Here is a 26,104-nt window from a genome sequence, read left to right on the forward strand (position 1 = left end):
TTTAAATGAGCTGTTCAGGCCTGAAAACTCAAAGATGGCTAAATTTAAACTATTCTCCAAGGAACAGTGGGTTATAAATCCTCCACGTTGATGCAAAAGACTCATTGCTAGAAACAAGGTTTTGATAGCAGTTGTTAATCAGGGTGAAAAATCCAGGTATTAGTTTTCAGGTACAATTACTTTTTCACAGAGGGCCAGGTTGGATAGCTTGTTCTCCCTTAATAAATGGCGTAATCATTTAGACGCTGCTGTTTGTAATATCTCAGATTAACTTGATATTAAATTTCTTTGATGATCTGAAACTTTTAAGTGTCACAAAACATGAAAACAGAAGAAGCCTGTATGAGGAACAATTATTTTTCATAGTATTGTATTTTATTACCTCTTTGATTATGTTAAAACCTAAGTTCTTTTTTTTTCAAATCCCCTTTAGCCTATAAAAAGATCATGCACCATTTCTTTTATCCAATTCTTTCATATGTTTACAAGATGGTAAATTATTCTCAGTTTTACTTCCTGGCAACTTTCTTGACTTTCTTGTTGTTAATTGCTGCAAGTGCTAAAATATTCATCAAACCTGCAGAACAGTGGCCAAAAAAAAGTCTTTGTAAAAGATATTAATTTGATGCTAGAGCATCTGCATGTGTCAGAATCTGTGGCTCTTCTCCAGTTTGTCAAGTTGCGAGTTTGGAAATATGAAACCGAGGACCGTAGCAGGTCAGAAATTTAGGATGTGAGTGAGATCATCATGTCTGAGATAGCGAGGATGCTGTTGGGGCTGAAAAACAAACGGAAAATTGTATGGTTTCAGAGTAGTCTAACAATAAAAAAAATGTTTAGTTTTATATTTATTTGCAGCATGTTTAGACAATATAAAGGGTTTTCAGGACCAGGTTTATTTTAATATCACTGAGGATTGGAGGAAAATAATAGTGACCTCTTGACATCAACAAATCTTCATAACCAGCAATCTATAATCCAAGGAAACTTTTTCGGAGGCATGTCAGGAAAAAAAAAAAAAAAAGCTTTTCTATCCTACTATCAAAAATGCAAAAATGTGGAGTTGCTAAACCCTCCTGAAACTGTTTGATTTACTCTTATGAGACTAATGATGAACTTTCAGAAAACAAACATTCCAGGTGGAATCAAAATTAACCGTCTTCCATGTTTTAAGGCCTAAAACTCACATTGAACTGCTGAGAAGGAGACATCAGAGAGGATCCAGAACTCTGGATGCATTAAAGATTGAGCAAAGAAGAAAGGTGAAAAATCCAGATCCCTCTATGTGCAATCTTTATCAAATATAATACAATACAATAAAATAAAATAAATAAAAAACTAAGTGCTGTAAATATGGTAAAACTAGTCATTTTAATAAAAAAAGCAGTTTAAAAAAAATCTAAGACTTATTTTATTTTATTTTTGGCCTCAATGGACATTGAAGGTTGGATTTTTTTCTTCTTCTATTTTGTAGTGTAAAATTATGCTTCTGCAATAAAGCCAATTCTATGTCAAGTCTTTATTACATCTTTGCGAGGGCTGAACAAAGTGCCTGGGGTAGGTTAAAAAATATCGTGGCATGATCAAACCAAGAATATAAATAAATATTTGGAATTGCAAAATAGTTTGAAATTATCACATAACCTCAGTCCAAAAAGAAAGCTTTGACTGAAAGCGTGACAGAATGTGAAGTTATGTTCTGTGGTGCCAGTGGAGGTGGAGGAGGTGGAGGAGGCGGCGTCTGGATGCCGTGACGCTGTTTGCCCAGCAGGGGGCAGAGGTGTGATGCAAGGAGTGGGAGGTGACAGCTCAGTGTCACACTGCACACACAGGGTGTCACCTCAGCAAGCTGGGAGATGGAGAAAAAAAAGAGAGAGACGGAGGGGAGGAGAGGAGAGGGAGAGAGTGGACAGAGAGACAAAAAGGTGAGAGATCGGCCTCAAGCTGTGCGTGTTTTTTTCTGCTTCTATCTTTGCGAGGACTTGAGAGTGAGAGGTTTTCTGACCTGTCTGAGAGCTCAAGCTCTGCTAAAGGTCCAAGATTCAATTTAAACTGCAAATAAAACATTCTTACAATCTTATTTTAATCCGATGATGCAACACTTGGTGAACTTAGTAGCTGTTTATCTAATATAAATAAAAGGATGTTATTTATTAAGGCCGCAGTGTGATTGTTTATATGTGGATTAGTGAGAAAGCATAATAAGGATATTTTGTCTGGCTTACGTCTGAGTAACACCATAAAAAAAAAACCCAAATGCAGTCACTTTTTTAATGCCTTGGTTGGGTCCAACCAATAACGCAATAATGTATTCTTTGAAAACCTGAAAGTTTCCTTCTTGAATCTAACATGAGCTTTATTTTTAAGAATCCCTGTGTCATCATTGGCTTGATTATGCTAGTAATGCAGAACCTACTGCATTTTAGCAATTAGCTAAACCTTAGAATATTGAAGATTTTATTTGGAAAAAAACATCTGTAAGCTTTATTATGAACTGGCAACTAAATCTCGTTTTCCGAACTGACATAGTCCTATTAGAAATTTGAAAACAATATTTGCAGGAAACTATTCAAAGAAATGTTTAAACTTTTATTGATCTAAGCTTAATTTTGAATTTCTGCTTGGGCACAAACAGTCACATGATGCTTACATTTTCCAGAATATTACCAATAAATCTTTTGGCTTCTATTTTCAAAATACTAAACAAGTCATAACTCTTGATCATATGTTTAGGCCTTCATCCTTTCTAATTAAATCACAATAAAAATAATAAGGTTAAGGGACTGTGATTTTCAGACAAATTTCGTTAATTATTGGGACGATACTTACAGATAAATTAAGCTGAATTGAATGTAGAGTACAAAAATGATCGTATGAAATGGACCCCTAAAGAAATTCTGCCCTGGGCCTCATATATGCTTGAGCCGCCTCTGATAAGAGCTAAAGTATCCGTATGTTTTGACCATCTTAACTATAAACCTTATCTAAAATGAGTGTGAGCTTTGTAATTCACTACAGCTAAGCTAGTGTTCTTTGTGTAAGTGACTCCTTTAGAGTGTGTGTGTGTGTGTGTGTGTGTGTGTGTGTGTGTGTATGTGTGTGTGTGTGCACGAAATCCTTTCCACATCCTCTTTCTTCTCTCTCTGTCTCCTCTATTTTTCTCCAGGGACTCACTTGGCATCACTCCCTACTTTTTATTCTTGCTCCACAAACTGCTGGTGTCTGAGCACAGGCTGGCCGAAGACACACACACACACACACACACATGTTTGTGTTGCCATCTTTGTGGGGACATCCATTGACTTGCATTCATTTCTACAGCCTAAACCTTACCTTTACCCTTTTCCTAACCCTATCCATCACATACCTAACCCTATCCCTAACCAAAACTCAATTCATACCTTAGCCCTAACTCTGACCCCTGACCCAAAAACAGGGTTTCCCCTTGTGGGGACCAGGCTCCGGTCCCCACAAGGAGCAATAGGTCCCCACAACGTAGTATATGTCAGGAAAATCGTCCCCACAAGGTATTACAAACAAATGCACACACACACGCACGCACACGCATATTTCCTCCTTAAAAGAAAAGGCAGTTACACTGTTGAACTTGATAAAGCACCAAAATGTTACCATCACTTTGCTGCCATCTAAAATATTAGAGAGACGAATTTGTAAGCAAATAAAAGTGTAGATAATACAGTATATGTTGAATCTAAAGAGACAGAAACACACATATAAAGCCAGTGATGCCTCCCAAGACACACACACTATCAAGGAGAGTAACTGATGATGCTGCCTAGAGGCAGCATCATCTGAACTCGATACAAATCCGTATTGAAGGGAAGTACACAGATGCACATGCCGGATGAACCCCTAAAACATAAACAAAAACAAAAATCAAGGAAGTTGGAGAACATGCACATCCCACATTTATTTGTTTATTTCTATCCCCATTCACAGCTCTTTTAGTTTCAAACCAGCCGTATACACAAACACACACACACAGAGCTTTACAGTTCTCCTGCAAAACATACATTACACTGACAGGCAGACAAGGCAGACTTCAAACGCAAGAAATAAATAAATTAAACAGAAGTATGACAGGGATTAATTAGTAAAACGAGGGGATAGAAGGAGACGCAAAACAGGAAGGAAAGATGGAGTTTGGAGCTGAAAGAGAGGAAGCAGAGAGGGAGCCGCGGTGATCTTTGGAAGGAGGCTGGAGGTGCAGGCAGCGAGACACTTCTAGTTTTACTAAAGCTGATGTGGCACGCAGCAGAAACAGCCAAAAAGAAACTTCTCAGGTGTAAACATGTGCAGGTTGCTCACTTTCGTGCAGGATGAGCGGGAGCGACATTCTTTTTTTTTTTTTTAATACCCTTCCGAATTTCCTGCACCGTCTTCTCTTCATTATTTGGGGAAGGGTGTGAGTGTGAACGCAAATATGCAAATGAAACGGTTATTATTGCATTGCTCATCAAGCAGCGCGAAGCAGACATTAATAGGCTGATGAATATGCATGTGAATTTGTTAATTAAGTTAATTATTCTGCTGAAAATGCATTCGTCTTCCAAGGACATCTTCCCCAGGATTCCAACCTGCTCTGCTCATTAGTCATGCGATATTTTACACTGGGCACCGGGACAAGAACGAGGGGAGGGAGGGGCACCGAGGGGCCACCGAGGTTAAGACGTGTGCGATATAAGGGCATTGTGGGTTTTTGAGTCCACTTAAGAACACGGATTTGAGGGCATCTGAGAGAGATACGGTGGCGCGGCGATGACGCCTAATCATTCATCCGCTCTTCAAAAGTGAAAGGTCAGCGGAAGAGACAGAGCACGGCAGTCAGCTACAGAGGGGCGTTCACGTCTCTTGTAGCCAGACGTTCGTTCCATTTCTGCTTTTTCCTCTTTTCCTCTCCAGTAATTCCCCCTCTTCGCTGCTTTTCCTCTAATTGCTTATTAAAACCCTCTTAAATGAACTTTTTGTGCCAACTTTCCAACACATTAATTAATTGTTGTAGCCAATTAAGTGTCGCTGTGCAAATGAGCTTCAGCACAAATGGTCCTGCAGGGCCCGCGCCCCCTCCCCCTCCCCCCTTCCTACACCTCTACCCTCTCTCTCACTGCTTTCCCAGCAGCCCCTCTGCCCTTAAAGAGGCAGCACCGGCATGTGCAGGCGCCGAGGGGGAGACGAGGCAGTGATGCTGCCGTGCTGATCGAGCTTTTTGAACCGAATTGATAAGAAGAAGGTGAGACCTTGGGGGGGAAAAATGACTTTGGTTTGCAGAAGTGCAGCATCATGCAGAGAGGATGGTGTGAATTTGACTGAGGTGGCGATATTGCCAAGACAAAAGGTCACAGAATAGGTTTAAAGAAGCCAGCAGTGTCGTCTTTCCGGAGTTTTTCTTTGCATTACAGTCTCTCCGGTTAGCCTCACTGCTGTTGGAAGACCCAAAGCAGAGTTTCCTCTTCATGGTCTATGCTTGGTCATTTTTGCCATCTGTGTTTAGCACCACTTGTCCTACAGTTAAGTAGTGACAAATATAAAATAAAATGGACACCTGACTGAATTTAGTCTATCTCAGTGCTTCATGCATATCTTTATATTCTGTTTGAGTCAGATTTTTCCATGCGTTAAGATTTCTTTTTATTCCCTACTATGTTTTTTTGAACTATTACGTCACAGTATTAGCTGTGGAAGTGCTAAACAAGGTCATGAACCAAGTTTTGCGAATCAGCCATTTTTACTTCTCGCAGTGATTTTGTAGTTGAAGTTTAAGGATGTCAAAGATAAAAGTGGACAAGTCAGCAAGCAGCAAAGTATTAAGCTGCAAATAATGCTAAATTGACAACAAACTTTATTTTAGACACAAATTTGCTGTGTGTTTATATGACATCATGGCCAATGTGATCATAGCATTAGCATTGTGAATGCTAGCGCTGTGTGTGCTCACTTTTAGGGACATAACTATACTGCCTGCTTTTGAATAGTATAATTAAACAGTTTGTCATTGTTTTTGTCAGTTTTGTCTTGGGAAACACCATCCAGAGGGATTCAGTGGCTTTCTTAGTGCTAGCGTTAGCTAACTCGTTAACTCTATTGAGGCCTGGACGTCTATGTGAGGCTGGATGGTCTTCTGTTGATGACATATTTTAATCAGTTTAGAAATGAAAAGTTTATGTGTTTTTATATAGACAACAATCATTTAAAAGGAAGGATTAAAAGCATCAGCTTCAAAGTTAACTTTTAGTTTTGGCAACATTTTGGAGTGGCCCAGCCAGAGTCCTGATTGAAATCTGATGTTTTCTTCAAATGTATGTTGAGTGTGATTAAAAGCTGCATTTGTATTTGTAAACTGTTTCCTGGGTGAGTTCAAGTTTTCTTTCTGCCTCTTTTCGGTATAAACGTCCTCAAAGTCTGCTTGCAAAGGGCCAGGCCGGACATAACAAGCATGTGTAACATGAAATTTCCTAGAAAAAACTATAAAATAAAGAGAAATGGGGGGTGGGGGGGGTCGTATTATGGCGCCTATAAAACTTGCTGTTTCAGCAGTAAACCGTACATCACAGCTGGGAGGAAGTGGATCTGTTTTCGAAATATTGCATAAACAGAGACGTACTCATAAACAAAATGGCTGACATTAAATTTTATTTGATAGACAAAGAAGAGCTGATGAAGACAAGAATATTTACACGCAAGCTGTCTTAATAATTAAAACGACTTTGATTCACATTTTGTTCAACTAAAGGGGTGTAGGAATCTCAGTTCTACTTTTCTTTTATTTTAATGTGTACGTTTGCCAATATTTGGAGTTCTGGGCTGGTATTTGTCTTTTTTGTTTAATTTGGCTTTGTGTGTCTTGGATGTGGAGCTGCGGAAGTCCCTGCCTCTCCTCGACGAGTTCACAAGCTGATCAAACAGCCTCAGTCATCAAACCGGCAAATTGCTCACAAAGACAAAATACAGACGGCACTGCACACACTCATGTTTTCATTGCTGGGTTGTGTTCTATAGAGGTAGTTAAGAACTTTTTAATCGATACCTTTTTATATGTTCAAATTAAGTTTTAAAATGAGAAATAAAAGAATTAGACAAATTAATTAAACATTTCAGAATGTTTAACGCTTTGCTAGTTCAATTGTCATCTTCTAAAAATCCTGTTAAGCTTATCCAAGAGTTGCATTGATATGCATAACATCCTTTGTTTGGCACGGTGGTTTAAACAGAATCAAACTGCTTCATTTGTTCCTCGGAAATTAAAAAGTACAGGGAGTTCTGAGGTTGCTGCCAGATTACAATGTGGTGGTACAATTTAAGAAAATAAATACTCAACCATGTGGCATTTAAGAAACTGTCTGTAGCTTGTAGAAATCTCGAGAAAATGCTTCTATGTCTCTCTTTATAGTGAATTTTTGCTGTAAAATTGGCATTGTTCCATTCTGTTTCAATTCAGGGCTGCTCAAAGATCCTTTAAATATCACATGGCACCCAAACCAGGTGTTTAATATTGCTCACCACCAGATCTGAGAGGGACTCAGAAAATTCAATCAGTCTGAAATAAAAACCCAAACATTCATTAAATCAGGTTAGCACGAATAGACTCAAACAAACCCTCAGCAATTTCACCGTTTGTCTGGAAGTCTCCCAGAATCGCTGCAGCTGACTTAAGTGCCAGCATTCAAAGGCTCCATTTTGATCGCCGCAGACTGTCCCCTGCCATGGCGACGGTGAGATTCAGATTGGCACATTTCTGGGCATTCCCCATAAGGTGCTTCTTTCTGATTGATGGCGCCGCCTCGCTCGCCTCCCTCTCGTCTCTCCTCAGCCCTGATTTATTCGTCTCGTCTTTGTGACTTGGCGCTGGCATTGCCCACTACATCCTCCAGTGGAAAGTCCCCGTGGGCACATTCACTATTATTTGGAGTCCCGGCGGGCGGAGGCATCAGACAGAATGCAGCACCGTCTCATCTCATTCACACTGGGCCTGTGCTAGAGGGCAGGTGAGCCTCCCTCCGCCTCCTCTCTGAATGGATATCCCACCCAAAGGGCTCAGCTGCTCGCCGGGCCAGAGGGGTAAGCGGCTATGTAAGCGTGCCAAGTGAGGAGCTGGTCTCTGTGTGCGTGAAGCCAATCCAGCACACACGCACACACACACAATCTGCACCATCCTTGGAAGCCTCTGCGTTTGCCCATCTAAGGTTTATGATCCTTGGCTGCCTGTCGGGATCTTCATAGAGAGATCAAACCAAGTGGGGGAATAACTGATGTATAAATATGATTGATATAGAGGGAGAACCAATCATGGAGACGTCATGTCTCCATCTGACTGGGTTGGAATATAATCCATCCGACTTTAATTGGGTTGGAGACAATATTACAAGTCTGCTCACTTTAAAAAAAATGTGTAATTTAGCTGCTTGCGCATTTTTGCTGGATAAGAAATACATCAGTCAGCTAAACAGCCTTGATCTGCTGATTGGAGAAAAATCTCACTTTTATTTAAGTCTATAAATGTAACACAGAGAATGTTAAGATCTAATAAAGGTTGGGACTATTATATGATGCATAAATAAGGATATTGCTGTAACCCCTTTTCTACTGTAATCAAAACGGCCACTTCTCTCAGGAAGCCTGAAACAACGTATCAATTATTATTTTTAAATATATATAATAGAAACCATAAAAAGGTTGATGCTACAATAATAATATATGACAGTGGAAGCCTGCCATGGTCATGTCCTCAACGTAAAGTATTGAAAGAAAATCAAACAACAAAAAAATGTCAATGTCTCAATAATGTCCTGTGTCTTTGAGCATCAATTGCAGATGTTTCCTGCTGTTCATAAGTCGACTTATTGTCTGCTGAGGCATGGCGTCCCACTCTTCTTGAATGGTGGCCCTTCAGGTCACAGCTGACCCCCAACCTACCCACACTCCAACACCACCACCACTTCTGGTGACGCATAGCGCTCTCCTTGATGTCTTTAACATCATTGGTTGCCATAAATTCTTCTCAGAGTGAATCAACTTTGATCAGAGAAAATCTCTGAGGCTCTTTTGTCCAGTGCAAATGCTCCCTGACCCCTGCGAGACAACACGAATACCTGGTGTGCTGGTCGGGTACAGTGCCTTTAAAAGGTATTGATGAATGTTCTAACAATTTTACTGCTTTTAAAATCCCTCCAAAACAACTCTTTAATGACATTGCATAAATATTTGGCTCCTTTAAAGTGACTGACCTGATTCAACAGTTCTGGCTATCTTGTGTTTGTATTCTCAGTGAGTGGAATGGAGATCACCGGAGTGCAGTGAGTGTGTCGCAAGTGACTGGAGTATGGAAGACATAAAGACACATAAAGAAACTCCAAGCAAATCAGAGAAAAGGTTATTGACAAGTATAAGTAAGGGGATGGATACAGAAAAATCTAAGGCATTAAACATACTCTGGAGTCCAGCTACATCCATCAAAAAATTATGGATTTATGCCTCTTTTTTGTGGAAGAGAGGCATAAAGAGACATGAAAACTAATAACGCTCATCTTGAGACTAATGGTCAAATGGACGAAAGTTCTTCAGTCTGATGAGACCAAAATGGAGCTTCTTGGTAATCAGATAAGACACAGTTTGATGGACACCAAACACTACACATCACCACAAAAACACAACATCCCCACTTTGAAGCATGGTGGTGGCAGTACGAGTGGACCAGTCAAAGCCCAGACTTTGATCCAAAAGAGAATTTGTAGCTGGAGTGGAAAAGGGATGTTCAAAGCTGACCCCCAAGCAACCTGACAGAGTTTGAACAGTTTTGCAAGGAAGAATGGAGTAAAGTTAACAAGTTCAGATGTGCAAGTCTAATTCAGACCAAAAGACAGTCTGTGCTGCGAGTGCAGCCAAAGGTGCGTCTGTGTTAGACATTTTAGTAAAAGATTTTTTTTTACCAAGTTTTCACTTTCACATTAAAGAGTTTTTTGGTAAAATTCCTTCATCAAAAAAAGCCAAGCTTTTCCATCAGAAAACATCCTGTTGCATTTTTTCCCTTCCAGTGGTACTGAGGTGCTGTTGATCAATTGTTAGGCGTCGTCTTGATCAGATTATCTCCATCCAATCTCATTTGAGCTACGCTGCAAGGGACGAATCCCAAATCTACTTTTGTGGACTATATCACATAAAATGCCAAACTTTTACAAGTATGTGGTCTTAACAGGGGAAACGTGGAAATATAAAAACGGTGCATCAGTTTGGGACTATGTGTGCAAAACTGAAAAAGAGAGAACCATTTAAAAATGATGCTAATATCTGAGGTCAAATGAGATTTTCCAGGAATCTTTTACTGCACACCTGAGTGTCCTCTATTCAGTATTTTTGTGCATTTTTTCCTTCAGAGACAGCATGCTGACTCAAAATTAAACAACTCGTAGCACCGTAACCTGGCCAACACTGCAGTTCTCACCTTTTATGAGAAAAGCAAACAGTTGGGATTTGTGGAAATGTCTACCATCTAGTGGTCACTTCACACAGAAACGCTCAGAAATGGTATGTAGTCCATCTGGTGGAATAACCTTTAATAAGCGACCCACAGCCCCAAAAACACAATTACAATTATTTTTGTCGTTTCTTCTGTCTTTTATTTTACAGACATTACTTCTCCCTTTCTTCAAAGCAAAAAACGGAAGCAAAATGGCTGACCGTCACTTTTTAAAGCGTTTTTTTCACTTTATGTAGAAAATAATCTAATCAAAAATTAAGAAAGAAAATGAGGGGGGAGGGGGCTTGCTGCAACAGTTGTCAGAAAGGCGACGCGCTTACGGCCCAGATAAATCCATGTGCATTTATTCAACTTTACGTGAACTAGAGTAGCATGTGCAGAGCAGCGACGTATAATGTTTTGATATAATCCGTTTATGGGTCAGAAACAGGAGAACTAGAGGCTTGTTAAAGAAATGATTGTTGCACGTCATAGGGTCACAGTTCAGGTAGGACAGTGTGTCCCAATCTGCTGAGGTTTGGGGTTTAAAACAAAAGAAATGCTCTGAAAAACGTACACAGTGGTCACTCAAAGCAGAACTGAAGCCCCACCATACCCGAGATCGCTCAGGAAAAGCTGAAACGTCAGACTGAAAACAGGAGGAGCTCGCCATTTAAAATAAACTGAAAAAAAACATTGTTCTCCGTAACAATGAAACACACTGAAAGGGGGCCACTGCAGTGGAGCTGACAATCATTAAGCCTCAGTTGCATAGCACTCAGTTTAGCAGTCCGGCCTCGTCGATGTTTGGAAAAGAGCAAAGACTTGGAGGCGGCGAGTGTTGCAACCTGAACTAATCCTTGACAGCCTGACCCCATGTCCAAACACTCCCACCAAGGCAACAGAACAGCTTGCTCCATTAGGCAAATGCGTTCATTACCTGAAAAAAAAAACCTAAATCTCCTCCTTTTAGACATTCACTTTCAAAATCTTTGATTTGACTTTCACTACCTGCTCTTGGTCCAGTGAGTCACTTTCTGTGGCTGCATTCTCCATCTGCCTTTCCTTTCCCTTCAGGCCAGGACTGCTGGAGCTGTCTCATGATACCCAACATTAAGGTCACCGGTGGATTGGGGTTCAGCGGGCGGCTCCATGGGAAAATCGCAGATCCTGGTCCTTGGGGAACTGCGCCGAAGTGGTGGGAGCGGCGGTACCCAGCGCTGCCGGGGCCTCAGCTGGGGCTGAAGGTTTAACGGGAGAGTCCGCAACCCAGGGTGGGGTGGGCTCTTCACGGCCTGCGGCATCTACAGCCGGGGAGGGGTCTTTGCTTTGCTTGGAGGTCACGACCTCCAGGTCCTGCTGGGAGATGAGCTGAAGCAAGGCAGCAGCCACAGCAGGGCTGATGTCCTGGTTGCTAGGCCGAGTTTCTGACTCGGCTTGTTGGGAGTTCACCAGGAGAGGAGCTGCTGGAGGTGACCCGGGTGGAGACGGGGGGCGCTGTTCACCGCTTGGAGGAAACTGGTCAGGCAGAACTTGTTTCCTTTTTGACACGCCACCATCTAATGGACCCAAAGAACAGAAGGAATTAAAAATAGAGGAAAACTGATCAGAAATGTTAAGCTTTTCTTTTTTTTTTTAACCCCCAGTATGTTCTACACCTCACTTACATAAAAATGTTCCAAGTAAGTCCAACTTGAAAGTTAAGAAAGGCTAAAAATTCCCATATCGACCACAAGGGGGCGCACACGACTAACTACATATAAACATTTCTTTGCTCTCCGCTCACGAGGCCATAAATGCTGTGAAACAGTAAAATGTATGCAACTTTCCAGGTTTAAAATCGTTAATGAACCCATTTTCATGACTAATCATTTTAATCATTAGTCATTAAACATAAAAAAGTTCAATTTACTGCATGTAAAATATTGGCACTCCTCCCATATAACCAGTTGTGTGTATTGAAAGAAAAAGATGAGATCCAAGCACCAGTGTGATATTTATAGAACAGTGCAACCAAAACAAGACTAAGATTGTTTCCAGTATAAGTAGTGATTCAGCTTAATATTTATACTAAATACTGAGTGAAAGTTAAAAAAAAAAGTGACAAACCAAATTTAAAAGAAACACATGCAGGTGAGATCTAAAAAGATTCAAAATATTTATTTTCACTTGATAATTTATTAGATTTTCTTCATAAAAATCCTGACATTACAGACTGTTTTGTTTTCCTGCGAAGAAGCCACGACACCTCCTTGATGATGAAAATGAAGTGAAGAAGATAAAACATGTGAAAATGAAAGACAGAAACAAAGACAGTGAGAAAGAAACAAGAGGGAGATTTCATGGGAACAACACAGCGTGAAACTTTTTTTTATTTTACGCAGCTGAACATCACTCGACTAGGTTTTGGTTTTTACTGAGCACTTCAACCGTGCACTGGTTATGTCCATGTGCACAAACTTTTACCTGTTTACCTGGGTCACATGACAGCCAAATGCACAAGAAATTTTCACAGGTTTCCTTTGCTTTTTTTTCTTAAAGACAGGTGCTGAAAGGAGATGAATATTTGTCAATAACAGATGGGTTGATGTATGATTGGTCTAATAGCCGGATTCATTTGGATTATTGTTCATTTCATCAGGTCATCTAAAATCTAATTTGAGAAAAGTTTATAGGTCTTGGGACAGATTTCCTCTGCTTTACACATTTTATGGATTTCCCTCCCGACTGGTTTCCTCTTTGTTCACTCTCTAAAGACTAAACCCAGACTTGCCCTTGGAATCAGTAGTAGAAGCGGACGAACCGCGTGTCAGCGCCTCCTCTGACTTAACGCCATTGCTTTCATCGCTTTGCTCCTCGGTTTGAGGTTTTATGATTTGGCCCAGAATGAGAGCCAGCAGGCTGGCCTGGTCTTCCTGGCTGAGCGGAGGTTCTCCAGATGTGGGTGAGGCCTCCTGGGGTTCCGGAGGCGGCTCGGGAGGCTGCGCTGCGGCAGGAGGCTGAGCCTGGTCCTCTGCAGCCCCCTGGTGGTCAGAGGCCTCACTGAGAGTTGATAGCAACTGGCTGACAGTGTCTGAGTCAGAGAGGTTAAGGAGCTGGGCCACTTGGGGCAGCTTGAGGTCAGTCTGTCCCTGGAGGAGATTAAGCAGCACGGCCAGCTCAGTTTGATTCAGTTGGTCTGCAGCCGCTCCAAGACCTGGAAATACAAAGTAATTTGTAAAAACATGAACTGGAAACAGTAAAAAAAAAAAAAAAAAGTCAAAAAAATACACCGATAAGAATCTGACAGCATTGTGACTAAAGGACCACTCCTGACTATGAACAAGTAAATACTCCCATTTTTGTACATGTATCATGTATAACAGCATTTTCATTTACTTAACATGTCAGCGGACCAAATTACATATTAAGAAAAAAGGAACTCTAACTGTATGCAAGCTTTTAACGTTTAAGTGGCTCGACAGCGTCTCCACAAGCACAGCTACATTACAGGTTGATGTAGAAAAGGTCAGACTTTTAGCTGCTTCCATTCACTACCACTGTGTTAAATTAATCATTACTGATGCCTATACGTAGAAGGGCAACAATGCCAGTCAGAACTGGAGCAGAAGTTACAAAGTCCACCTGAATTTGACTTGGTTTTATTTCACTTTTTCACAGGAAAGACTTTTTTTTCCCCCAAACCGAATACTTGGAGGTGATCTGTTACCTGACAGCTCACTGTCCAGTTTGGCTGTGGAGGGCGGCTTTCCTGGGGGAGGGGGCGGAGCTCCAGGCGGGCTGCTTTGGGGTCGGCTGTTCTCTCCACTGGAGGTCCCAGCCATATCTTTACGGGGCACTTTGGGCACAGGCACATCCTCAGGCAACCCACTCTGACGTGCACGTCTTTTCTTTTTAATCCACAGCTCGTGACAGTCCTGGTGATGAGGAAGACTGGACAAAGGAAGCGCAAACAGGTCAAAAATTTGAACAGATTTAAATCTTAAACTTAAAAGTCTTTCGACACTAACTCTGGTGGCGACATCCTGCCAGGATCGACATCAGTAAGGAAGTCACTGAGAAGAGCTTGCTCCGATGTGCAGCGACGTGAAGGGTCGAGGGTCAACATGCGGTCCAGCAGGTCCAGAGCAGGAGTAGGCAAACTGCAGAAAGGAACAGAAATATTTACCAAAGCTAACAGGAAACAACAGATTTGACATGAGCGCTTGGCAGGCGACATACAAGGCAAACTCCTCTCGTAGCCGCCGTCTGTACTGCTTCTTGGGTTTCATGGTGTTGAAGAGTGGAAGTTTGATGACATCAGGCCACGCCGCAGGGCAAGGACTTCCACACAGACGGCTGCAGGAAACGGAAGGGAGCTTTTAATCATGTGGTATGATTGAAGAAAACGGCAGTTTGAGATAGAAACAATCTATGAAACTCTCCAACATCACAGAGGAAAATCATAGACAATTCTTTTCATTCTTTATTTTCACTTCCTCTATAAAAGGCATGTAACTCTCAGGTAATCTAACGTTTTTTTTTGGAAGGTTGTTTTCCAAGAATGACAGCAAATAACCAACAAAGCAAAAGACACTATTGTACAGTAAACTGTTTTGTTAACTTTGAGTAAAGCTTTGCTGGACTTTGCTTTTATACCTTGGTTCAAGTCGTTCATAACTTTTCTGAGCACAAACACTTTGCACTAGCAACCTAGTTCTTAATCCAAAGTGAGGAACCTAAAGAAGTTCAAACTCACAAAACGAAACCCATCTGGATATGTCCAGATGTGTCCACATCTGTCGTTTGTGTCCAGATGTGTTTCTAAGCTACAGATGGACGTAGCTGCCACGTATCTATGGAAATACAGCCAGTCCCATGAGTTGCACATACAAGGCATTTTGTATTTGTCCTGAACCGATCATTCTCCTATTTTCTGTCCTAAGCTCCCCTCTAGGATTAGAAACGGTCATAAAAGTTCAAAATGAATTATCAAAACAAGTCATAATTTTCATCAAAAGTTATGTTTTTGTTTTCTGTAGATTGGTTCATCAGTAACTTTTTTTCTCTATTTTTTTTCCATATTGTTTCTGTAAATATTCATTAAAACTACAAGGAATCACTTATTTTTAGAGAGAAGTTCTTAAGGACTCAGTGGAAAAAAACCTAATTTGTATTTATTTTGACGAGTTATGACACTGACGTAAGTTGTAATGCTGATCCGATTTATTTGTGAGGCTAGTGGAGTTCTGGTTTTTAAAGCGGCCGACAGTGGCTAAAACACGTTGGGGCTGTAGAAGTTTCTGTACCTGATGAGTTCCAGTTGTAGAAGTTCTTGGTTTGCCTGAAATATTGGTTTTTTAGTGAAGAGCTCCCCAAGAATACACCTAAACAAAGAAAACAAACACACAAACGAAGTTAGTACGCTCAATGAAAATAAGTTGTACATGAAGCCCAGCAGCCCCGCTTTATGCAACTTTCTGTGTAAATAGGGAAATAATTGGCTTTCATTTATTAAATGCCCAAAATGTACAAACAAAAGACATTTTTATTCTTAGAATGACATAAATTTTCAAGAGTACTTTAGAAAAATATATGTATTCTAATCACTCATTTGTTGATATAGCTGCCCATTCTTTGAACGTGAAAATACATAATTGGTTCAGAAAAATAAGACATGAGATTTTTAACATTATTTGAGAAAAAAAAAGAAAATACATTTTGCTTTACAAATATAAACATAGACTTGACCTGTTCTGTGGAGTTCATAAGTAGCTAGAATTGGCCCTAATCCCAAGGAAGCATTAAAAATACTATTTGTCATGTTTACACTTACTAAATAACTTTTGTAGAAATTTTAAACAGCTTTAAAGAATCTTGGATGACAAGATTAACAGGTACTGCCCAGACTTTTTGCCACAGGGGCCAAAAATATCGAGTTAAAAGTAGCTGATGGCCATAGAAAGTTTGATTATTGTTTTTTAATTAAAACTGCAAAATGTATTTTCATTTTAACATGTTCAATAGCAAACTAAAAAAAAAATATTTGAAAAAAAACAAAAACAAAAAAAAAGTAAAGTAGTTTACTGTATGGAAGGGGATGTGTAAATGTGTAAATCATTATAGATCAGAAACACAAACAGAGTTCCAGTATTACTACAACACATAATTATAAGTAGCAGGAAAACCTTCAGTACTTATTAACCGTATAAATTCATGCTGAGCTTAAAATTCGTCTGGCTCCCCAAAGAAACAGAAACGATACGCAAACAATTAATCTTGCAAATTGTTGATGTTGTTGCTTACATTGCAGAAGAAGTGCTTTGAAAACATCTGGTAGTTAATTAGAACTATTCTAGAAAAATACAAACACTTATAAATCGCAACATTTATTTTGGTATGGTTTATGCAAATGAAACTGGACAACCCTGTTTTTAGAAAACAAACCATTCGGCTTTCGTAAAAGTTGTTTCATGGTAAGAGAATTATGTCTAAAGGCTTGTTGTTGTTTTTTTAAATAACAAAAACAAAGAAAGGAAAATGCTGGATTCTGACTGACTGAACAGGCGTTCCATTACGACAGTTTTAGACTCACCCGCAGCTCCAAACATCAATGGCTGGGGAATACCTCTCCTCCCCAAGCAGCAGTTCAGGGGGACGGTACCATAGTGTGATTACTTTATTAGTGTAAGGTCGACTGCAGGGGAAGGAGGACAAAGAACACTGATGTTGTGAGGCATTCACACGCAACTTGCGCCCCCGTGTGTCCAAAACAGAAATGGTTCAGATGCAAGTAAAAAGATTGTGGCTCCATCTACTGGAGAATTACTCGCTTGGAAAAAAAACAACACAATTTTAAAAATTCATTCATGCAAACCCCAAAAATTTGATATGGACTACAACAGGGGTCTCCAAATTCAGTCCTTAAGAGTTGCTCTCCTGCACCAACAAACCTAAGTTACAACATCAACATGTGATTCAGTTCTGCAGCAGTCTGGTAATGAACCAGTCGGTTGATACAGGTACCCCTAGAATAAGGAGGCCTCTAAAAGTTGGAGGATAACCACTCTTAAGGACTTGAGTTGAATGTAAACGGACTGTGTGTTTATCTATTATGTTTTTTTTTTTTTTTTTTAAAATCTGAAAACAGCAGGAAACATCTATCCTGGCTCTGTCCAAAGGTCACAGAATCAGCGTACCTATTTTTTTTTTTTTTTTTTTTTTTTAATAAACACACTCTCACCTTTCCTCAGAGTTGTAAAGTCGAGCCAAACCAAAGTCTGCCAGTTTGATCTGACCTCTGCAAACAGAGAAATATCAACATCTGGCATGAGTAACAAAGCAAACAAGCTTTATCTCCATTAACCAACTTCCTTATTAAAACCATATTTACTTTGTTTCATTCATGGAACAATACAAAGAGTAGACAACGTGTTGGGGGGAGAGAAAAGTTTGGTCATTAGTCCGATGGGTTGTAGAAATATACAAAAAACAAAAACAACAACAACAACAACAACAAAAGACAGAACTGTAATCAACAATCACAATCCAAATAAACGTTGATTGGAGTGAGTTTGTTTTCTGACCTGTTGTTGAGCAGTATGTTGGAGCATTTGATGTCCCTGTGCAGGAAGTTGTTCTTATGGCAGTAGTCCAGGCCCTCCATGAGCTGACGCATGAAGCTGCGGATGTGTTCGTGGGAGAACTGGACCAGGCCTGACTCCAGGAGGCCCATCAGGTCGTGGTCCATGTACTCGAATACTAAATAAAATGCACCTGAGAGCAAATGGAAAAGATTACAGCTTAGAGAGAAGTATAAGCTCAGAAAATCTCAGCTGAGGCTGGTAGGAACATCTGAGCAGAAGGAGCTGGGGTGTTGCTGGGGAAGCGGGCGTCTGGGTTTCCCTGCCAGACATGTTATTCTGGTGGCCCATTCTCAGACAAGCAGAGCACAACACACACACAGGTATAGCTACTATTAAATGTCAGAGAAACGCTGTAAAATACTGTTTGACAGTTTGTGAGTGAATAAGAATTGAAGTAATGAAGTTCACAAACAGCTGCCCAATCCTTCATGTAATAAGCTGTTAAACACACGTGAACTCTTTTTCTCAGTTGGAGTGCTGCCATATGGAGCGTTTAAATGGGAGCAGCTCTACAGACTTGTATGGTAAAGGCGTATCTTGAAAGAAGCAAGAGTAACGATGTTTGTTTTTCTATCCAGCGCTCGATAAGTAAAGCTTTCCAAAGCCTCGAGCTACCCAAACAAACAGAAAAATACAAAGACTAAAAGGAAATCCACACCAAGTTTTCTGTGCTCTTGGACAGTAAACATTTTGCTTTAAAGACCATCCACTTTGTCACGTCATAGATTAAAAACAGAAATGTTTTTTTTTTCCCCCATTCACAGCAAAAAAACAAACAAAAAAAAAAAACATGTCTGACTATCTTTGTAGCCATCGTACCTTTGTCCTTTTTGAAGTCAAGTGCATCCTGCTTGTCGGTAACGATTTCCTTCATGTTGACAACGCTGCGATGTTTGAGCTGCCTCAAGATCTTTATCTCTCTGATGGCGGTGATGGGGAATCCCTCCTTTTCATTGTCCAACCGCACTTTCTTCAAAGCAACGAGTTCCCCTATAAAGAAAAGTGATGCACACAGGATTTACAGTAGAATGCATGTAGTTCATATCATCTTGGAATAATCGCAAATGCTTAGCGAGCCTGTACATTACCTGTGTCTTTGTCCTTCGCCTTGTACACTTGGCCATATGTGCCTTCGCCTATGATCCCAATTATGTCAAATTTGTCCACACAGCGTTTCCCCCAGTCACTCAGGTTATGTTTTCTCTCACCATAACGTGGGGAACAAATCCTGGAAATCAAAGAGAAACAGAAAAACAAAGATATGTGGGATTATGTGGGAGTAATGATGCAACAACAGGTAATGGGGGGGATTGACAACAGATTCTGACTTTGGTCTCTTTTTGAGGGGTTGCTGGGGGCCAGGAGGCGGCTGGCGGACAGGCGACTGAGGCGGCGATGAGTCGATTCCAGGCAAAGTGGGCGGCAGAGGGAGATCGATGAGAGACGGCCGGCTGCTGGACGTCTTTTCCTTTCTTGACGGACGCTGGGGAGGCGTGGATTTCTTTGGGCTGACAGAGCAAAGCAAACTAATTCAGAGATTAACCTTAATTTCTCTTATGTTCCAATAAATAAAATGATCCACCAAATTAACGATCCAAGAGCACAACTCTCTTTTATGTGACCATGGTGGTTTACTTTAACAGAGGAATGGCTGAAACGACAAAATGGTAATATAACCTTGCGGGAACAAAAATAGCTTTTGCTTTCAGTTTAGGGAAGAGAAAAAATACTTGTTCAGGTTTAGAAAGTAAATGCAGTGAAAAAAATCTGTAAAACAAAAATCTATATCCACATATCTTGACGTTTTGCTTCCTAGCAGTCAATTTTTTATGTTATAATTTAAAGTGGTCTATATAAGCTTCGGGAGCTTTGCTAAAAACTTTGTTGGTTTTGGTTTGGTCTCTTTTTCCAACCCAGACTCAAGTTTTCATGCTAATACAGAAGCACTGGAACAAAAACATAAAGAAAAACATGCTAAAAATCCAGGTTAAACATTTAAGTTCTCAAAACAAAAAAAACAAAAAAAATCCAGGAAACTTTTGATGAAGATTGAAATATAGGACTCCATTAAAGTTCTCTGCTTTGGAAGCAAAGCATAACAATAATAGGGATAGTTCTGTATGTGCATATCATATTATAATAAACTATTCATGCTTGGAAACGTGTGAGACGACTCACCTGTCCTGAGTGTTTCCCAGCAGCATCGGGGGCAGAGGGAGGGGTGGCAGAGTGGATGTCTTGTGGAGTGGTGTCTGGCGGACAGGACTGCGTGCAGGAACAAACCCTGGCGATTTAGCCTGGGACATGTGATGCGTGGCGGGCTGATTAGCCGCTTCTGGCTGAGGGGGCGGCGGTGGCGGGGGTGGCACCTGTGTGGCAGGTGAGGGGGGAACAGGAGGGCAAGGCTCAGGAGGAGGAGCAGAGGAATTGGTGGGAGAGGAAGGTAAAGGTGCCGTAACTTGATCTTCGCTCCTGGGAGTATCAGAGGTTATTTGTGCTGTTGCTTGAGCCTGGGTTTCCACCTTTGCTACAGGGTCTCTTTCTACCTGTGGCGGCTCAGTTTTAGCGGGCCGTGAAGATGTGGAACTGGGGAGTTTTGGGGTGGATGGAAGAGGGGAAGCGGTGCCGCTGGCGTTGGCGCGAGCGGCCGCCTCGGCGGCCAGGCGCTCTTTCTTTCTGCGGGTGAGCTCTGCACCCAGGCTGGAGTTGAGGGGCAAGCGGGATGCAGGGGGGGAGCGGCTAGCTGGACGACTAATGTGGGAGCTGCCGCCTCCTAAAGCTGAAGACGGATGCCTCTTGTTGCGTGAACGAGACGAGGAGCGGCGAGAGGAGTACTGCAGCGGGGAACGACTTCTGGAACGACCCGAGCGTCTGAAATAAGACAAACAAACTTTAAGCCACCCTAAAAGATCTTCGAAACACAATTGAAAAGTTATTAAATACAGATGTTCACTGAAATAACCTTAAAAATGTCATCACTATGTAATATAGACAATCATTCAATTTATTAATCTAAAATGTACAAAATGTTTCCATGCATTTCAGCTTTTTTTTAATAGACTTGATTTTTATTATCCTATTCAGAAAATGAAGCCTGTCACAATAAATTTAGCTGGACATTAAATTGTCCTAGTAATTATTACAAAAAACAACAATAATGACATTGTGAGACCATTTTCAAGTAATCTACTGATAAAGGCATAATAATGCAAGTTTGCCCTTTCAAAGATCAATAAACTTTTATTTTTGTAAACACTTAACACTAGAACTGGAAGATATGAATATCCAAAAAACATGACAGCCAAAAACAATAAATAAAACCCACTTACATCTCAAACTATAAATAAAATGGACGCAAACCAAATTGGCCCTCAAAAAAGAAATTGAGCTAATTTTAATTTATCTTGGGGTTTAACTGATTGACTGCAACAGATTTACTGATAACATGCAGTTCTATCACCCACATAACATTAACCAGAAATTATCTGCTTTGGAATTTAGTGGTAATTTATGTTATGTTATCATAGAAATCTATTATTTCTATTCTTAGTTTACTTGCAAGATTAAAATAATAATAAAAAAAGAAATAAATAAAAGAATTTTTTAGTGTAAAGATGGATGAGCTTAAAGTTTTTACTCTTATTCCAATTATTCAGGTTTGTCAGGGTGAAACTGTTAACAGTTCAACCTGACTTCAAACCAATAAAGCAGGTTTAATATATTCCATAAGACATTCCTGATTACTTCTCAACTCTCCTCTTGAAATGTTATATAGTTTGCTACACTTAATTATTCAGATGTAGCCAGGTAAACACCTATAAAGTTTAAAGGTTTGCACAAAAACAAAAAAAAAATTAGCTCCGATTTCCTTAATTATGGTGATCAGCTGATTTTATACACCAATCTCATTCACCCCTGCAAAGGTCTAAAAATTAACCCCTGTACTCTTTTACTCTGTGAGAGGTTTGACTGACAGACCCACCCACCAAGTCATGTCTACACATTTTCAGTTAACAATAGTCACCCCACTAAATATAATAGCTTTCCTGCTATATTCAGCAACATTTCAGACAAAAAAATGTTTAAAAAATCAGTATCGCCCAAAACTGGAATCGGCCGTTCAGGGTTTTTAAAGATCGGTAATCGGCGATCGGCTGAAAAACCACAATTGGTGCACCCCTAGTTTCAAGGTTTCCTAGATGTACTCACCGAGACGCTGGGCTTAAGCTGGAGGACCTGCGGGTGGCATAGGGGCTGATGGAGCGCCTCCTGGAATAAGGGCTGCTGTCCCTCTCACAGCTGGAGGACCTGTGCCTGTTGACATAAGGGCTGTCCGACCTTTGCCTGCTGCGGCGGGACAAATCCCTGTAGGGGCTGGGGCTCTTCTGGGCTAACCTCCGCCTTGAGTACCCGTCATCCCCCTGTTGTCCATAGTTGGAGCCCAGTGGACTCTCACTGCCTCTTCTGGGACTGGATGGTACAGCAGAGCTGGCGCCCTTTCTGCGAGGGCTTCCCCTGCCTGACAGCTTCACCTTAGGGCTCGACTTGTGACTCTTGGAGGACTTGCGGTGAGTCCTGTCTGTCCGGCTCCTATGGGAGGAGCTTCGGTTTCCATCTCCTCGGCCTTCTCTCCGTTGTTGCTTTTCTTTATGAGACTTCCCTGAGCGACCGCTCTCCTTACTGCGAGATGAAGATGTGGAGGATGTGGTGCTACCTACACTGGCTGCAGTCTGTACAGAGAGCGTTGACTCCCCACGCTTGGTGTCACCTTCTGGTTGGAGCTGGCGCTTGGACGAGGAGCCTGATGAAGCCGCTTTCTCCTTGACTTTCCCAAAATTACCTTTTTCACGATCTTTGCTGCTCTTTTTCTTGTACCCATGCTCCCCGTTTCCAGAGTCTCTGACTTTATTAGGGTCCTTAGGCTTTTTCCGAGTGTGTCTTTGACCCTTGCTCTCTCGCTCAGGTTCTATGACGATATCGTCCCCATCGTGTTCGGGAGAAGGCGAGGGATCCAGTCGGTCCACGACCCCCCTCTCAGAAGGCCTGTTGGACGGGGGATCCGAGAAAGTGTCCGAGTCGGAGCTGATGTCGTCGTACTCCACCAGAGGCTTCACCGTGTTGACACCAGGAGGCGCCGTATTACCGGGGGCAAAAACTCCGGGTCGCGGTACCGCCACGGATTCTCGGTTAGGTTTGTTTGATTTATGCCGTTTTCGTTTCGAAGATATCATGGAAGATTTTAACAGCGCCTTACTGTCTTTGCTCGTCATGTTTCCCTCAGAGGTGTGAGCTGGGCCTTGGGTCTGGTGTGGCACGCCGCCGCTCGAAACAGTCTTCCTCTTGGTCCCATGGTGTCGGTCCGACCCTGGCATACCTCACGCCGGCTTCCGTGTTCCGAGAGATTCATCCACAAGAAAACAACGGCTACTTCAAATGTCAAAACAAAGAGTTGCAAAGCAGAAACAGAACAAACACAAGCACAAAATAAACACTCTAGGCCGCTCACGTACAGTCCTCCTCAGCGCCAATTCATTCCATTAGCTCACCGGAGAAGTTTTCCAAAACAAGAACAAAAAAATCCAAGTTGGTTTTCCTATGCAGCAAAGTTAGCACTCCGAGACAGTCACTGAATGAGGAAGGTCCAAACCAAACATAGGAGCATTGTGGTGTCGCCTCCGTCTCAACGTAGCTAGCACAGCTAGCTAATGATCGACAGCTAGCGAGCAGACTCCTAAAAAAGAAAAAAGTCCCTTTGTGAAAGGTGTCCTTGTCCGGTGCCAAGTTAAGAAAACGTATTATTATTCCACAGAATAACGGTCTTAGCTTTCAGAAACAAGCAGACGCCTTGAGTAAAAGACGCTCGTTTCTCCAACAAAATGAAAACTTGACCCGGTTGGTACTGTTTACATGTTCCCTTTAATGTAAGTTTTATCCCCTATAGATTCAATATTGATTAGAAATTATAGTATTTTCGTGTGTAGTAGATGTTCCTGTTTATTATTAATGGCTCTGGAAATCAACCAGGCCTATATTTAGGGCGATGCTGGTGGATTTTGTATCATCCACAGCCCTATCTGAAGAAGACTACAATCGCCATTGTGGCTCCTGTGACTAGCAACTTCTGCGCACCAGCGAATTAACCGGAAGAGGGGGTGCAGTCAATCTCGAAGGTATTCCAGTAACAGCCTATCGCAAGAAAGAGCCCGCCTACTGCTCTCGCGATGGCGCGACGGGAATGAGAAAGGTGGCAAGTTGCTCAACAACTGTTTTTACCCTGTCAGTTAATATACAATGATCACGTTTTGATTCCTAAAAACAAAGCAGTCCTCATATTGTACTTTTCTTGTGGGTTTAATTTGACACCTACTGACATCATTATATTTCAGAGTTTCTTCATACAATAAAAATGTTATTGTTTTTAGAACACTTTTTTTACAAACCCGTTTCAAAGAAATCTTAACAATACAGAAAAAATGTAAGTAACACATATAAATAATAAAAGAACCAAACGCTTTTTAGTCGTCAAATTCAATGAAGGTGAATATTATTTAAAAGTAATTTATTCTAGTAACTTGATTCACAAACTGAAACACGTTAGACTGATTAATTATGCACAGATTGATGTTTTAAATTCTTCATTTCTGATTAAAGTATTGGTTTTCAGCCTCTAGCTGAAAGCATGATGCCAGGGATTAAAATATTAGCTATATATGTGACTGTATTTGTGTGTGGGTTTTAGATATTTTTGCATTTGCAAACTACAACCTGGCCTTTTATGTTTGTTTTCCAATAAAGCCTTCTTTCTCCCTGAAAGACCTTTCAGCTCATCTACAGAACACATTTCACTTTGGAGAATAACACTGTTTTACCAGATTCACAAGGTTTTCGGCTTTTGTTTTGGGATTAATCTATGTTTTTTGAACAAAAATGCATTAATCTTCGGAACACAGAACCCACCTCCTTCCTGAGCAGTATATGTTTATATGTACATATAATTGTGTGAACAAATGAATACAGCACTTTCAAGCATCTGGAAATTGTTCCCAAGGATGAATCTTGTGCAGCTCCACAATTGTCTTCCTGATGTCTTGGCTGATTTCTTTTGATTTTTCCTGTTGTGCCACACCAAAAAGCAGTGTGCTTCAGGTGTGGCCTAAAATACATACACATATATGACTCCAATTAACTCAAATGTGTCAATTTACCTGTCAGGAGTTTATGGAAGGAAAGCCAAAAGCTTGACTTGCATGTAAACTTCTGAATTCAAAGAAAGACACAAAAAACAATACATATATAAAAAAAGAGTTCTTGCTAGGTTTTCTGGCATTAAGCAAATAGAAATAATTTTGATAATTCTATCTTACCTAAATCTAAATAATCCTTTCATTGATTTAGATATATTCCTGAACTCCCTAAAATGTTAAATCTCTCTTCATTTAAGACAATATCATTATCAATGCCAATTTATTTATATAGCATACAAAAACAACATACATTGACCAAACTGTTTTGTAGCTCAGTTAAATGAGCTGAGCTACGTTTAATTAAAAAATGTATTATCTTAGAAGAAACGTATCAGAACATGATGCATCTACCACCCTGTTTGTCCATGGACATGGTGTTCTTTGGTGACATGTAGTGTTGTTGTTTGTGCTATTACAAGCTATTTTGAAAAATGTCACAAAAGTTAAACTTTGGTTTATTCAGACCACATGCTCACGTTCTTACTTTCGTTTGAATTTCGAAAAAAATGGAAGCTTGCCCATGGAAGGTCATTAAGGTAATGTTATTTTGCAACATTATCTGTCCCACTTTTTTGTTGTATGTATTTTACCATCCACATAGTTGCTACTGAAAAAATACACCTTCTTTCAAAACATCTAAGACAAGTTTTAGTTGCTCAGTGACATTGGTCAGTGAGGTTTAACTGCACAATTTCCAAACCTCACTAAAATCTAATTTGTTTGGGTTGCAGTTCCATTCACAAAGCTTTACCTAATGATAAGCA

General features: G+C 40.7%; 1 protein-coding gene and 1 long non-coding RNA gene across 4 annotated transcripts; one reads left to right on the forward strand and one right to left on the reverse strand.

The window, feature by feature from the left end:
• Positions 1-831: 831 nt before the first annotated feature.
• Positions 832-24,401, reverse strand: LOC103142173 (cyclin-dependent kinase 12-like). 3 transcript variants are annotated; one of them, XR_001662858.1, is made up of 15 exons: positions 22,306-24,401; positions 20,275-20,967; positions 19,425-19,604; positions 19,185-19,324; positions 18,916-19,086; positions 18,037-18,226; positions 17,694-17,750; positions 17,046-17,147; positions 15,760-15,837; positions 14,693-14,809; positions 14,482-14,613; positions 14,181-14,404; positions 13,245-13,667; positions 11,483-12,030; positions 832-1,849 (listed from the first exon to the last, which is right to left on the reverse strand). XR_001662858.1 is itself a non-coding variant. In XM_016674396.1 (14 exons), the coding sequence occupies exons 1-14, from the start codon at positions 23,466-23,468 to the stop codon at positions 11,609-11,611; spliced, it is 4,092 nt and encodes a 1,363-aa protein (XP_016529882.1). In that variant the 5' UTR covers positions 23,469-24,401; the 3' UTR covers positions 10,543-11,608. The 3 variants fall into 3 exon arrangements, 2 of the variants coding, with proteins under 2 accessions (XP_016529882.1, XP_007558141.1); XM_016674396.1 differs by lacking the exon at positions 832-1,849 and having other exon boundaries at positions 10,543-12,030; XM_007558079.2 differs by lacking the exon at positions 832-1,849 and having other exon boundaries at positions 10,543-12,030; positions 13,275-13,667; positions 22,306-24,400.
• On the forward strand, positions 3,544-10,594 carry LOC103142174 (uncharacterized). The gene is made up of 2 exons (XR_476665.2): positions 3,544-5,251; positions 9,284-10,594. It is a non-coding gene; the product is annotated as an uncharacterized LOC103142174 (long non-coding RNA).
• Positions 24,402-26,104: the final 1,703 nt, after the last annotated feature.

This window comes from Poecilia formosa, unplaced genomic scaffold (assembly GCF_000485575.1).
Source record: "Poecilia formosa unplaced genomic scaffold, Poecilia_formosa-5.1.2 Scaffold94, whole genome shotgun sequence".
Classification (NCBI taxonomy): domain Eukaryota; kingdom Metazoa; phylum Chordata; class Actinopteri; order Cyprinodontiformes; family Poeciliidae; genus Poecilia; species Poecilia formosa.